General features: G+C 31.7%; 2 protein-coding genes and 3 pseudogenes across 5 annotated transcripts, besides 1 other annotated feature; 2 read left to right on the top strand and 3 right to left on the bottom strand.

Moving 5' to 3' along the window:
* Positions 1-789: 789 nt before the first annotated feature.
* TVAGG3_1075740 lies at positions 790-1244 on the bottom strand (annotated as a pseudogene). Its single transcript has one exon. A coding segment is annotated over exon 1 (455 nt).
* Positions 1245-2624: 1380 nt separating this feature from the next.
* TVAGG3_1075730 lies at positions 2625-3074 on the top strand (annotated as a pseudogene). Its single transcript has one exon. A coding segment is annotated over exon 1 (450 nt).
* Positions 3075-3548: 474 nt separating this feature from the next.
* Positions 3549-4407, top strand: TVAGG3_1075720 (annotated as a pseudogene). The gene has a single exon. A coding segment is annotated over exon 1 (859 nt).
* An 840-nt stretch (positions 4408-5247) lies between these two features.
* Positions 5248-5454: a mobile genetic element.
* A 4772-nt stretch (positions 5455-10226) lies between these two features.
* On the bottom strand, positions 10227-10823 carry TVAGG3_1075700 (guanylate cyclase protein; the record flags this gene model as incomplete). The annotated part of the gene is made up of 1 exon (XM_001289325.2): positions 10227-10823. One exon carries the CDS (start codon positions 10821-10823, stop codon positions 10227-10229), a length of 597 nt encoding a protein of 198 aa, XP_001289326.2.
* A 3353-nt stretch (positions 10824-14176) lies between these two features.
* Positions 14177-14650, bottom strand: TVAGG3_1075690 (guanylate cyclase protein; the record flags this gene model as incomplete). The annotated part of the gene is made up of 1 exon (XM_051256512.1): positions 14177-14650. The coding sequence occupies one exon, from the start codon at positions 14648-14650 to the stop codon at positions 14177-14179; it is 474 nt and encodes a 157-aa protein (XP_051076288.1).
* Positions 14651-16178: the final 1528 nt, after the last annotated feature.

Here is a 16178-nt window from a genome sequence, read left to right as displayed (position 1 = left end):
TTGGTGGTATAAAAGTTCCACCAGCTGGTATATAAGTTCCACTAGCTAGTATATAAGTTCCACCAGCTGGTATATAAGTTCCACCAGCTGGCACATATGTTCCATCTGCAGCATAATGTCCTACCTGACTTTTCGTTTTTAAGAAAGCATTTACTAGGTCTGTTTTGGTCTGTTGTAACTCTTTTTCTTGACTTTCCACAACAGTTGCTCTAACGGCGTCATAGGCACTTTGAAACTGCCTGTCTCGTTGCTACATCTGTTATTTTCGTCATATTTTGTGCTACTTCTCTTAACTCTTGTCGAAACCTTCAGACTTCAGTTTCTTTCCAGATGAGAAGTCGTTCACTAGTTTCACCTTACTATGAAGAGCTTCGAAGGCATTCTTAAAGTCAGCATTCATTAAAGCTTCATTTGAACTGTCTTCATCCGCTTGTATTTTTGTCCTTATTGACCCTATAAGTTGGGCTGCTTTAGCGTTGGCCTGGGCATCTAACCAGTCATTATTAGCTTTTATATATTCTGCGCTTTTCATTGCCTTCTGCATGGCTGTGTCTATTTTTACTTTCTTGTGCTAAGTTTTCATACTGTACGGTTTGGTTTTGCAACTGTAAAAGTTTTTCTGCCTTTACATTTGCTTCAACTTCTTTTTTATACTCATCGCTATCCATATATGTCTTCAGGGCTTTTGTTTTATCTCTTCATCTTTCAGTACTTTATATTGAGTAGTATGGTTTTTTCAAATTTATAACATCTTGTTCCATTTTTGCTACTTCTGCTGCTTTTTCTGACACTTTTTTCGCATATTCCTCTGTACTTAGTTCTTTCAGTTGTTCTTCTTTCTTCTTTTTCTCTACGTTTAACTCATTGAGTTTCTTTGTGTGTCTGTCATATTCTAGTTTCTTTTCGTTTTCACTTATTTGTTTCTGTATGTCTATGTTTGACTTTTTGACATCTGTTATTTGATTTTTGAGTGAACTCAAATTCATTTGACTTTGAGGGTTATAAGCTGTTCCGTCTGCAGCTCCACCATAGCCTGCCATTTTCGCTAAAAGTGCCGCTCTTAAACCTCCACTCTGTGCACCAATAACTCGGTTTAAAAGCATAGGGTTGCTTGACATTTGTTGCAACATAGTGGGGTCATTCATCATTTGTTGTTGCAACTGTTGTTGTGGTGTCAGTTTTACTATTGGATGTTTCAATGCTCCCTTCCTCTTACGTATATTCTTACGTAGCTTACGTGGCATTTTAAGTGAAGTTAAAAAGCGGTTTTTGACAGATGTTTATATGACACTTTCTCCAGTTTATAGGACCTCTCTCATATTCTATCTTGTCATATATAAACTCATAGTCATGTATGTCCTCTAACCATCTCATAACGGTTTCCAAACCACTTTTATCGGATGTAAAGTAAAAGCATGGATGGTTATGTATAACGTCTAAAGTTTCTAAAGAGTCTCTCAAAGTCCAGTCTACTTGGTATTGAAAATCCCATGTGTTATAGAACGGCGGGTCCACTATAAAGAAAACATTTTCCTTGTCTTTATATTTTTCATACAACTCTGTCCAATGACATCTCACAAACTCTATACCCTCAATATATTTTTCTATGTCCTCTTTGAAAACATTTGTATAGTTAAGATATAAAACTTTTGACATAAGTGTTTCAATGTCATGAACTCTTATAGAACCACTATATAATAGTCTAGCAGATATACTATCCAGTCTATATATTCTGCTTTTTTCAAAACCTCTCTCACAATATTTTTCTTATCTAATGGTATACGTTCCATCTTACCTATAGGTATCTTTTCTTTTAACTCTTTCAATATATTGTTTGTGTCTGGTATATGTTTGAGACGGTCCATATAGTTGTCGAAGTCATTGCATATAATCTTTGAGTCTGGGAATATTATATGACATAAATGGGATATATAGAAACTTCCACCGAACAAATCTACAAATGTTAGACCATTCGGTAGTTTCTTAAGTTCTCTCAATATAATATCTTTACATCTACTCTTATTTCCAAAGAACGGTAACGGTGGTTTTGTAAAATTCATTTATATATAATAATAAAAATGTTTTTACCTGAAAAGTGACAGAAAAGTGACAAAACATGAAAACATATATAATTTGTGAAAAGTGAAACATTATATAATGTTTTCGACCCAGAAGACTAACAATTTTCCGAATAAAAACTTCATTTATACTAAACATCTTCAGGGCTAGAGGGCGCAACGCGCCTGGAAGCCTTCCCAATAAAAACTTCATTTATACTAATCATCTTCAGGGCTAGAAGGCACGAAGTGCCTGGAAGCCCCACTACCTTTTTTTTTTTTTTTTTTTTTTTTAAATGATGTAATAATGAGATATACATATATTTTTACGAATTATAATTAGAAATTATTCTGGTCTGGGAATCCCAACCCAAAATCATTGAAAATTTGAATATATGGGATGGGCTACCCATCCCAAAACTATATTGAAATTTTTGAATTGATAATAAATGTATCTATATCTAAGGTATATTAGAGAATTTTTAAAAATTATGCATTAAAAAATCGAATTTATTCAAAACAAATTGAAAATAAAAATGCTTAAGTAATCACTTCATTATTTCAACAATGATTGATGCAGTACCGACGTACTATAAAGACATTGAGGTCGGTACTAAGCATCAGTATCTTAGATATAAAAAACCAGGCGACAAGTACGGAAAATATTATGTTAAATGCAATGAACTAGTAAAGCGTCCTGACGGAACTATATGCCACTGTGCAATGGAAGAAATGCGTGAGGATCATTTCAAAAAATGGATCCAAAACAAACGGCACATATGCACACCAGGAGAAGTAGCATCACAACAAACAATCGATCAATACTATCAAAACGTCCCAGCAACAGGGCTTACACCTATATCGTTAGGGGATATCTATGAACAGCTTGCTACATTTACTGGAAGATTTAACTTGGCTCTGAATACCTTCTCAAGCCCAGAGTTTACAAAGCTAGTTAAAACCATTATAATGTATACTGCAGACTCGATGATATTGAAGTTCCCACAGTTACACAATGTTAACATCAATGTTGATAAACTAGCTTCTCAAATATACCAGCCTATTTCAACTGACAAACTAAGGCAAACAATGATACAAATTGCAAATTCAATCCATGTTGCAAAAGTTGATGAGTTTGCTAAGCTTGCCTGTACCTGTGTTGCCATTGATGAGGGGAAGACTCAGCAGTTTCACAATCTGGACTTCTCCCTCACAAATCCTCTGCAAAGCAAGCGGCCCTATCCTGTTGAGTCAATCCAAATGAATGGTGGAACATCTGAAGATTATATCCACTCGCTTACTCAAGGATTTAACAGAATCTTCATTAGAGATGTTAAGATCAGCAGTGTAGTTTGCGATGGCAATAAAGCGCAATTGAAATGTTTTCAGAAAGGATGGAATCAATCGTTCTACAACTCAAATGACCCAAGGTTATTCAAAATCTTGTTTATCCCGTGTTTATGCCACAGGATTCATAATTGTTATCAATATATGACAACAAAAGACGTAGCATTAGGAGCAATTGTGAAACATATCCACGAAATATCAGCTCTTTGTAGAATCCATGTTGAAGACATCGGAGCTCTCTGTCCAAAGCATGTATCCACCAGGTGGATCTATGATTATAATATTTGTATGTTTATTATCAAGTATCAAGACAAAATTTCAAGATATACGCGTATTGATATTGAAAACATCAAGTTCTTAAGAGACTGCTTGGCAATTCTCAAGAAGCTTATTTCCACGTTCGAATCAGATAAAACCAAGATATCTGATTGCTACGTATGGCTTTGCAAGGGTATTGAAGCACTCCAATACCTTTCCAGCAGCAACAACAATCCTTTTGCTGGAATCCTTTCAAGATCGTTGTTGAACTATACCCTTGGATCGGACTTTGGAGGTCTTTGGTGCTTAGCCTTCGCTTTTACACCGAAAGGTAGGTATTATTTCAACCAAAAATTCGTCCACGGAGCGCAGATCAACGAATCTCCGGCAATTAATTCATTTGATATTACAAACGTAACTTTCGTTAATCCAGTAGAAGACATTCAATCTATCTATATGGACTCTATCTTTGAAGAAGGTTCGACTGAAGTTTCTCTTGATATGGTTGAGGAGGGATCAATTCGTCAGGTAACTGCTACAATTGACCCTCCTATGCTTGATCTCGCAGATGTAACATCTAGTTCAAATCAGCCGGTTAACCATTTTGTTGCAGCTAGGCAGTATCTCAAAAGTATTTTGGAACAATTTCGTATTCCGGGTCAAACAATAACAGATATTATTACACTATTTAACACGTATATTAATAGTGATAATGATATCTTCTCTGATGATATGATTCAAGAACGTCAAGAATACGGTTGGAAGAAATCTCTCATAGAGATGGCAATGTATCAATCTTTGCAGATATCGCCCTTCGTGTTATCTCCGCTTCACCTTCAGAAGCAACATGTGAGAGAACAATAAAAGACCAAAGATTGATACTAAATTTGAAAAGATTACGTTCTCACAAAATTTTATTAGATAGCCGAGAAATTTTAATGGCTACAAAATAAATATCTATATTTATTATTAAAAATTGTTTTATATTTTATCTGTTCAATATTTATCTCATATAAAAATTTGAAATACTTAATCAAAATTTCTATGTGTTTGTTTGAAAGAGATCGATAGCAATTCATATATCTTTTGAATTTGCTAATTGTGGTGATGGTACTATTATTATTAATTTTTTATTTTTATTTTTATTTTTTTTATTTTTTATTTTTTTTTTTTTGATAATATACTATTTAGATTTATACATTCATTCAATATTATGAAATAAATATTTCTAAATTGATCTGATTAATTTTTCATTAAAGTTTATATTATCACCAAATAAATTTTCGAACCCTTAGAGTCATAGTTCAATGGTAAGAGTCATAGTATAATCGTAAAGTCCATTGGTTCGAATCAAGGGGATTTTCACACTTTTTTCTTTTTTAAAATTTCAGAGGTTTATTTTTAAGGTGTTTCGTACCGAAATGGCTAACAAAAAGTGACAGAAAACCTTAAATTGCGCGGCAATTTTAATTAAAAAAATAAACATTAATTTTTGTGATTGATATTATGCATTTTATTTATATTATATAAGATTTAAATTTAGGGGGAAAATTGGAAAAAAATAAGATTGGAAGTCTTTAGGTAAGAAGGAAAGGGCAAGAGATATATAGTGTACCTATATACCTCTTGCCCTTTCATTCTAAGTAGAAATGGGAGAAACTTTGTCCGCATCATAAGTTATGCGGACAAAGTTTCTCCGATTTCTAATGGGAATTGCAGGCTATGAGGCACTGATATATAATCAGTACCTCATAGCCTACAATTCCCCTTATTAGACTTCCAAACTTTGAGTTAATGTCTTTACATTAACTCAAAGTTTGGAAAACTTCTCGTAAGAATCAATCGTCAAAAACCTCGATTGCAGTTATATTCATTGTGTTAAATTTGATTTATTTTGAAATTTTTATAAATTAAATTTTATATAACATAAAGCGTTATGAATTAGTATTTCCATATGAATTTTATCTCGAAAATAGTAATTCTGTACAGTTATATTTCGGTTAATTTTGGAAATTTCTAGGAATACTTTAAGATAGTATGATTATATATAACTCTGCCTTCATGATTTATTTTAGCTTTCGCGCAAATATCAGTTAACTTAACTCCATTATTTGATTTTGTGATGGCTTCACAAAGCCAATCAATATCAATCTCTTCTGGAGAATGTCTTCTCATCTAGAATATTTTCAATACTTTACATACAAACATTTTTATTTCTAAAAAACTTTTTAATTTTTTCTAGGATATATGAATGAAAATAGTTAGAACAAGATTTTGAAGCTCAAAACATTAAAAATTATTAAAGATTTGTATAATATGATTAAAAATGGGAAATAATATGAGGCAATATAAAGGAATATGAATATTAAATAAATATATCTAAATAGAAAGAATCAGAAAAATCAAATTATTGGCGCCAAAAATGTCACCTTTTTGGTGAGCCATTTCGGTATGAGATAGGTTTATTTTTAAGGTTCTCGCTGGCGACCCCCCGTTCGTCGAAAAAAAATTGATTTTTGCTGGCGACCCCCCAATCACCAATTTTTTTTCGACGAACGTGTGGGGGGTCGCCAGCGAGAACCTAAAAAAACAGAATCCCAAAAAGGTGACATTTTGGGTGTATCGTCTATCCCAGGGATAGAAAAATGACTTCACCTTGGATCTATATTTTTAACGGACGAAGGAGTATTTGATCAAAGTTCAATAAGGCTATCACACTATATTATAGTTAGCTTGCAAAGTAAGCAATAAAATTTGAAATTTAATAACTTCATAAAGATTTGATAAAACCATTTTTGTGTAAATTAGTATTTAATAGGAAAATATGAAATTAGATTAGTCAAACATATAAATTGTTATTATATGAAATGATAACAATTGATAAAACATACAGATTGGAAGATTAGGTGAATTTTTGTGATGAATAGGTGTGTTTGTATGTAATGCCTCTATAGTATATTCATAATAAAAATTAGTATACTATAAAAACTTGATTTGAGAAGAAAATTAATGTGGAATAAGAAGATTGTAGAGAAACGTCTCATTCTGTGAGACAGTCACAAATAATATCTCCTTACCATATCAAATCCTTAAATTTTATATATGCTATTTTTTTAATCTTTTAAAAATTTCTCTTTAACTCTCTTCAAAGACTTTCTTTTATGTCAAAAATTTGTTTCACTTTGCCCCAACTCATATACTCTAAAAATAATAACAATAGCCAAATATATAAAATTAATTTTTAATTCATTAAAATTATATTTATTCAAAGTAAATCCTCATATAAACTTCTATGAACCATCCTCATCTGTTAATTCAATCAAGTATTCTAAGAAATTTGGGCAATTTTCTTCGAATAATTGGCTCTCATATGATAAATCTATTAATTCAATTTTGTCATGCATAAAATCATACTTTCCGAATATGCAATAGCATTTTTCAAGAGCCAACAATAAATCAATTTTAAATCTTAGACTGTTATTATTAAATGATTCAAGTAGTCCTTCCTCCAATAAAAAGTGGTACATTATTTGTTGATCGTTCTGTGAAAATTCGAAATTTAAGATACAATAGCAAATTATCTGAACGAAAAAATTTTTCTTGCTAGAATTGTAATCATTATAATTATCAATAATATTTGAAAAAAGACCGCTATAAAAGATAAAATCTTGATCGAAATGCGTAAAAACAATGAAAAGTATCTGATTGAAGAATTCTGGAACGCTTTGGTCTAGACACCACCATATGTAACGGTTAAGAGAGAACTGTTGATCTTGCATTATAAAGTCTACTAGTGAAATTTCGTTATTCATTAAAGAATACAATAATGTACCTATTTTCTTTTGTTTATTATGTGTTGATTTGTTTTGCCATTGAAAATAACATAGATATGTATCATCGGATTCTAATGCTAAAATTTTAAAGTCGTAATAAATAACAATCCGGGTAAAAACAAGGATATTTTCGTCAAATGCATCTATTTTGTCAACAGGAAATGGTATCGTGGAGACACAATCACCAATATCGATATTTTCAACATCTTGTTTATAAGATTTGATATTCATTAAAATTTGATATAAAAAAGTAAATTCATTGCTCAGAAAATTGAGAAAATTGAGAGTAACCGCCAAATAAGATTTTTAAAAATAAAGAACTAAGGGTACAGTATATGAGAAGTAAGAATCCAAAATTTTATTTTTAAGGTTTTGCAAGAAATATTTTTATTAATAAACGGTAGAATAATAATAGGAATATCGATATTAAAAAAGAAATACATGAAATAAAGAAAAATTTGATTCAACTTTGACAAGAATCACAAATGATTCTTCTCAAAGTTGCTCAGTGAACAACAAACACTTGTTATTGTTTATAATTCAAGTGAATGTTGTACACAAAGACAACAATTGTCTATCAATTGTTGTCTTTGATTCAACTTTGACAAGAATCACAAATGATTCTTCTCAAAGTTGCTCAGTGAACAACAAACACTTGTTATTGTTTATAATTCAAGTGAATGTTGTACACAAAGACAACAATTGTCTATCAATTGTTGTCTTTGATTCAACTTTGACAAGAATCACAAATGATTCTTCTCAAAGTTGCTCAGTGAACAACAAACACTTGTTATTGTTTATAATTCAAGTGAATGTTGTACACAAAGACAACAATTGTCTATCAATTGTTGTCTTTGATTCAACTTTGACAAGAATCACAAATGATTCTTCTCAAAGTTGCTCAGTGAACAACAAACACTTGTTATTGTTTATAATTCAAGTGAATGTTGTACACAAAGACAACAATTGTCTATCAATTGTTGTCTTTGATTCAACTTTGACAAGAATCACAAATGATTCTTCTCAAAGTTGCTCAGTGAACAACAAACACTTGTTATTGTTTATAATTCAAGTGAATGTTGTACACAAAGACAACAATTGTCTATCAATTGTTGTCTTTGATTCAACTTTGACAAGAATCACAAATGATTCTTCTCAAAGTTGCTCAGTGAACAACAAACACTTGTTATTGTTTATAATTCAAGTGAATGTTGTACACAAAGACAACAATTGTCTATCAATTGTTGTCTTTGATTCAACTTTGACAAGAATCACAAATGATTCTTCTCAAAGTTGCTCAGTGAACAACAAACACTTGTTATTGTTTATAATTCAAGTGAATGTTGTACACAAAGACAACAATTGTCTATCAATTGTTGTCTTTGATTCAACTTTGACAAGAATCACAAATGATTCTTCTCAAAGTTGCTCAGTGAACAACAAACACTTGTTATTGTTTATAATTCAAGTGAATGTTGTACACAAAGACAACAATTGTCTATCAATTGTTGTCTTTGATTCAACTTTGACAAGAATCACAAATGATTCTTCTCAAAGTTGCTCAGTGAACAACAAACACGTATATAACCATAAATAAAACATGTTTACTTTACAAATACAATTATTTAAAAATTTTAATTATATCTTTTAATTTATATTTATTTACGTTCACATTTCTTTTATATCCTTTATATTAATATAAAATTTCGGTTGATCTTCACTCTTTTTCACATATTTTTCAATAAAATACCCAATTTTTGTATTTATTCTGATTAATATTTTTCACTGTTAATTTTATTGATATCTCAAACTATTTCAACATTTAGTTTCTTAAAAACTCTATTTTTTGTTCTCTCTCTCAATTTTCAAAAGTCATTAATTTTGCATTACTTTATTTAAAATATAATTAACATTGGATAAAAACATTTATTATAATGCCATTTTGGATCAATCTTATGATATTTCAAATCTTTTAAAATACACTCATTCATAACAAATAGTTGCCCTAGACATGTGCGTAACCTCTGTGTACGATATTCCAACACCTTACGACCTGTATGCAAGTTTTTAATTATTGAATAAAAAAACAACAACATACCGTACTTCGAGTATAAAACATGTATACCCTAATAAAAACAAAAATTAGGACATATTTGATTTATGATTTCTTTTCACAAATCGAAATTTTGATCTCTCAATTTTAAACATTTTTCAAAAAAAAACTTATAAATATATTTCTTATTGTATAATATTGAAAAATAAATCATCATGGATGAATATTACTAGTACTTCAGAATTATTTATTTTTTCGATCTAAATATAGAAATAATATCTACTCTATATAAAAATAACAATTATTTAATTTTATTGAAATTTTTATTATTTGATTAATATATTTTATGTGATATCTTAAATAGCAATAAAAACTACACCACATAGTTATTCTAGGGTACCTTCATCTACTTCTAGAATTATAGGCTCTGGATTCGAATCTATGGTGCGCTATTGATAAAGTAAATTTCTCCATAGGCCCCCAAAAAATTGACAACCCAGGAATTATAGGGTAATAAGAAAAAATCTTATGGTTCAACAAGATAAGTGAACATCTTTCCGCCTTTGACATCAATTTCACCACGTTCTTTGATTTGCAGCTCATGTAAAACCCCTTTTTAATATATTAATAATAATCTAGATTTAATAAAAACAAAAAAAATAATGAAAACAAAAAATCTTATGGTTCTACGAGATAAGTGAACATCTTTCCGCCTTTGACATCAATTTCACCACGTTCTTTGATTTCGAACTGTTGGCCATAGATAAGTTCATAAACTGGGCGGCTGATGTGGACTTTCATTGGGACACCTTTGTTCTCCATCTCGTGTGCCATGTTGATTGCCGGACCAAGGATTTCGAATGTCGGCTTCTCGGTGCCAATGACACCGGCGACAATTGGTCCTCCTGTGTTGATACCAACACGAATACGCAAGTTCTCTTTCTCGCGTTCATCGATCTCGAGAAGTTTCTTGATGACTAGTGTGCCGAAGTCGACAACTTCTTTAGCGTGAACTGCTGGCTGATTGACTTCATCGAAGATACCACCAGCAGCCATGTAACAGTTACCAATGCATTTGATCTTTGTCATTGTCTTGTGTGCATTTGTGATTGCATCGAATTCCTTGAACATGATATTCAACATTCTCATGACATACTGTGCATCATGAGAGCCACACCATGGTGTGAATTCGACAACATCCAAGAAGAGGACTGTTGCTGATTGGACTGAGAATGAGATGTTCTTTTCACCTGCTTGAACTCTTTGGACTAACATTGGTGGCAATATTGATGCCAACATTTGGTCTGATTTCTTCTTTTCATCAGCAATCAACTTCTCGTGCATCATGTTTTGTGTTTCATCTCTTCCTGAGTATATTCTTCTTCCACTCATGACTGATGTTGTCCAGTCAAGATAGATTTTTTCTGTGTCATCCTTCTTGAAGATGAGTTTCTGTCCTTGTGTGAAAACTTTCTCAATCTCTCCATCAGCAATGAATCTTCCTGATTTGAAGAAGTCTTGAATTGGTGTATCTCTGATTTCGTCTTCTTTGATGCCGAACATTGTTTCGAATGAGTTATTGACTGAGATGACTTTTCCTGTTTCATCTTGGCAGACAATAATGACTTCATTCAGCCTGTTGACGACATCATTTGTGAATTCGGCTGATTTCTGTGATTGATCATCGTGTGTTTTATATGTGTAGTTGCCAATCAACAAGTCCATAACACGTTGGTTTCCTAATGTTGCTGATGATGGACATTTGAGGAATAGCTTCAATGTGAACTTAAGGAGTTTATCTTCTTTCACTGCCATTACTATAATGATCAAAGACAAAAATGATGTTGAGATAATGAACATTGCTGAATAGAAGTTTTGTTCGAAATCTTCGCTTCCAATCTTTTCTACAATGATTGGAACAATTGATTCTTCAGCATGCCAGAAGAAAGTAAGGTATAGTTCAACAGGACCGATCTGCCAAAGTTGTGGTAAGTTCTGGTGTGATGGATTCATGTAATATGGATTAGGAACAGTCATCAAGCCATAATATCTCTTCATAATCATTGTTGCAACGTATAATTGCTGAGCTGCACTCAAACAATGGGTAGAATCCTGAAGTCTTGTTGGTGGCTCTAAGATATTGAAGCATGTCAAAGCATTTGATGCATCATTGATAGATTGTTGCATTTCACTAATGGAATTTCTCTTCTGTCTTCACCACCTAATCTGATCATCTGGAAATATGAAACTAACATTGGAATTCTCTCTTTGATGTTATCTATCTCCTCATCAAGGCTGACAATTGATGGTCTCAATGCTGGATGGTACATTGCCATTGAAATCTTGAAGAAAGAAGCCATGATACTGTAAAGATAGGAGTTTGCACCAAAGAGATAGTTAATGTGATGGCAGTTATAAACAACATTCTCTGATGCAGAAATGTAGCTTTGCATTGAAACGTAGTAGCTCAAGCATCCCAAAACTGTGATCACTAGTATGCAGAAACCAATAACTAATTCAATTGATGCCTTTGATGAACCATCGGAAATACTGGAGAATAATTTAATGATACTCTCTTCTTGTTTGTTCAATTCGATATCATTTGATGAGGATGAAGATGTCATTGTTTTTGTTTCATCACCCTTCCTGCTTGTATACGAAGCAGAAATTGATGAAGTAACTGTCTTTGGTAATGTTGTTAAAACATAAAGGACTTCATATCTGTTTCTTCTAAGTTTCTTGATCTGTAAAAGATAAATAGTTGGATAAATAATAGCACAAGCAACAATTGCTAAAATGATTGTAAGCTCGAAGTACAATTGATATGATTTGTTGTTCTTCTTCAAGAAATCAATCATTTCAAGAAGTGCTTGATTCAAAAGAAGCAAAGCATTTTGGCAATTGTTTCTTGCTGTTAATGAATCTGCTCCATTAGCAATTTCAACTGTGATCTCTGGAAGATCTGTGATTCTTCCAATAACTGCTGCAAGTTGATAGCTGATATCTGTTGTTGAAGCAAGAACATCATGTTTAAATGTATTGTTCAAATAATAGGAATAATTTGTGATCTTTGTAAACATAATATCTCTCACTTTTTCTATATGCGGATCTCCTACTTTGTAATTTCTTAATGGACTAACAACTTCACTCGCTGTTGAAACTGTTTGAGCAATCCAACGAATGATATCAATTGTTTTTGAGTATCCAGCAAAAGCATCCCAATTTAATGTAATTCGGAATGGAATTTCCATTTCAATCTTCTTTGATGGATCATATGGATCATCCAAACTCTGTAAAATGTATCTGCCTGCGAAAGCTGTGAGCATGCAAATGATATCACGAGTATCTGCAATACCTTTCATGAAATTGACTGGATCTTCTAAGACAACTGCAAATTCGTAGTAAACACCAAGCATAATGATAAGCGGAATAATGATTACAAAGAGCTCTGCAAGAACTGTTGTCCAAATGATAAAATGAATTGAAGGAATCTTGTGATTCTGAATATGCTTGTAAATTGTTTCAACAGCTTCATAGTTTTCGGTATCATCAAAGAGTGTATCGTCAAGTCCAGCTTGTGACTCGACTTCTACGATTTTCTGGATGTCAGTATCAACACAAACATCTGGAATTGTTGGAAATGCGATCATACCAAGCTCATGAATTGTATCTTCTGCAACGCTAATACCTCTCTAGAGCTTTTGAAGTATATCTATGGCAGATTTGGTAGCAACTGGGTCACCTTTGATATCATTAAGGAACATTACGTATTGGCGAGCCACGTATTTGTTGTTATGGTATTGCATTAACAAATGGTTCATTTCTACTTCGCATTCTTCTACCGAATCTTTTGTATTTCGAATTTGAATTCCCATTTCGGTAGTGTTTCCTTGTAACGTAAGATCCCAAATGTTTCTCAGACGTTTCTTAGTCTTGTTGAACATTTTAGAGAGCTTGGAAATCTTACTTTTGAGTTGCTGTGTAAATTTGGTTTCTCTTGTCTTAATTATGTATCCTGTGGAGCTTAGTAAAACAGATTGGACGATTTTTGCATTGGTTTTCATCTGGGAAACGTTTTGTGCAATAAATGAGAGCTGGAGGTTTTCTTCTGGGTAAATCGCAATAAATTTTGCATAAAGTGCCCAAGCTGCTATGTTGTCCTTCCATTCCTGTACTGCAAGCTTGAATATTTTGAAGCTTACGCATATTGGATGGCAGTACATGAAGCCAGTTGGTAAAATTTGCTTCCACTTCCTGATACTCTTCAAGATAGTGATATCCTGTGTATCATCTATTTCATCTAAGAGCTTAAGATCGTTTTTCATTCGACGGTTAATGAAGATGTAAGTACCTACAAAAACGATTAAGCAGACCAATGACTCCGACGAAGAAATATGGCCCCATGGCTCCTCTGCAAAGACAGTATATAAGTTTGCTGCACAGAGAAGTATACCAAGGATATCCACCTAAAGCCATACTTGATCCCGTTTCTTAACGAAAGTTCCACAACAAAGACGTGGATGCACAGTAAATGTAAAGGAAGATGGAAAGGATCATCATTGCTGCTGAAGGATATGAACCAAAGTTAGTTGTTAAAGCAGATGCAAAAGTAACAATAGTTGTTGTGATCAAAAGCCTGGTCTGTGGAGCTCTTCAATTGATTGGAATGACACTTGTCTGAATACCAATGAAATTGAATAGGCTTTGATGATAATCCACATCCACATAAGAATCGCAATGGCTGATGTGGCAACAGCTATGCTTGATTTAACATCCGTAGCAACATCCTTGGAAATGTAGCCTGATAAAATTTGTCCGCAGTATTGAGCTGAAATTGGGACAAAAAGAAATGGACCAATTGCTAAATAGATGCTAAGCGCAATTGTTGAGAAGTTCGATACCTTTGATGACTTTTTGAACTTGAAAGCGACAACTACAAGGTAAATTCCAAATATAATGAGTAAGGAATTAACGACGTATAGAATAATCCAGCCGTTACCTCTTCTATATTGTAGTGGAATTAAATGGAAAAATACAGTAAGAACGCTCATTACTTTAAAAGTGAATGTTCCGGGCACAAAAGAGTTAAGATTAGCAGCCATGAAAAGCCACCAAGTAACTCCAGGAACCTGAAGAATGTAACAATATTGTAAACGAAAGACATCCTTGGTGCATAAATATCAAAGTAATTAAACAAAGAAGTAAGTGCAATCAATTAAACGCTCATTCAGAGGAATATCAATTAGACCTTCATATCTACTGATGGATGATGTGGCAAAGTCAGTTGATGTGATAGAGGTCTGGGACGTTACCTCTTCCATCTAAAAATGAATTGTTTTGTTAAAATTATCGACAATAAGTTTTGAAAGGCATTGAAACTTAATATTACACGCAATATGAAAATTAATTGATGATTTGGATCTAGATAGTGGATAAAAGGACTTCTGATTTTGATTTGATATAATTTAAAAAGTTTATTTTTGAGATAATTGAATTTTTTTGTTAATCGTTTGAATTGAGAAGATAATTGAAAATTAGGAGAAGGTAAAAATAAGAGAGTTGATAGAATTTAAAGGTGATTAATATTATTGAGGAATTATTAATTCTGATAGCAGTATTCTTTGAAAAATCGAACTACATTCAATTTTTATTTATAAAATTAATTGTTCAGTTGGAACTATTATGGTATGGTATATTTATCAATAATCATTATCGAAGAATTTGATAAAGGAATTAAGTTTTGAATTTCTTTTTCAAATTAAATGGAAAATATGCTTGATCAAATTCTTAAAAAGAAGAAATCGATTTGAGATAAATCGATCATATTTTGAATATAAATTTTGAATAGTTTTAAATAGTATTTCTGATAACATTAATATAACTCAATTAAAAGTTATTTTCGGGTAATTTATAATGTACATCTTATGTCTAAAATGATTCATTTCACGTTTTTAGGTTATTATTTGAATTCTGAAATTTCTCATTCAATCTTTTTCAAAGGGTTTTCAAATATTTTATACGTTCAAATTTGTTTTTGCTCTCATATAAAAGATAACTATTATTACTATCTCATAACTCCGATTTCTTCGTTTATTCAATTTTTTCAAAAGATTATTAAAAGAGAAAATTATCCTTTGAGATGTGTTACTAAATAAAGAAAGTGTTTAAAGTTTAAACCAACTAAATTGAATTAATTAATCTTATTGCACGTTAATTTATAAATCGATCTTTCCTTTATCATCATGATTTTCTATACAAATTAAATTTTATTATAGTTTCTTTTAATTGAATATGCGATTTTCAATTAAAAAAATCCCAAATGAGTTTTATAATTATATATATGATTTGATGATATATTTTAATTTCAAATAAATATCTCAATTTTTAAATTGATAAAAAACCAATTCAAAAACATTTCGGTTTGTATTGTTTCAATAAAGTAACAATTGATCGACTAGTACTAATAATATCTATTATTTTCATTAATTTTTAAAATAGTGAACTAAAGATTGATATCACCAACTAACTTAGATTTTATGCATTTATTGAGAATAATCTTATATCTATTTCGGTAATTGAGTTCATAAATTATACTCATGGCTCCTAATAGTATAATTATTCTATCATGTT

The sequence above is a fragment of the Trichomonas vaginalis genome (genome assembly GCF_026262505.1).
Source record: "Trichomonas vaginalis G3 chromosome Unknown ctg_114, whole genome shotgun sequence".
Classification (NCBI taxonomy): Eukaryota; Parabasalia; order Trichomonadida; family Trichomonadidae; genus Trichomonas; species Trichomonas vaginalis.
This window is presented reverse-complemented; position numbering and strand designations above follow the sequence as displayed.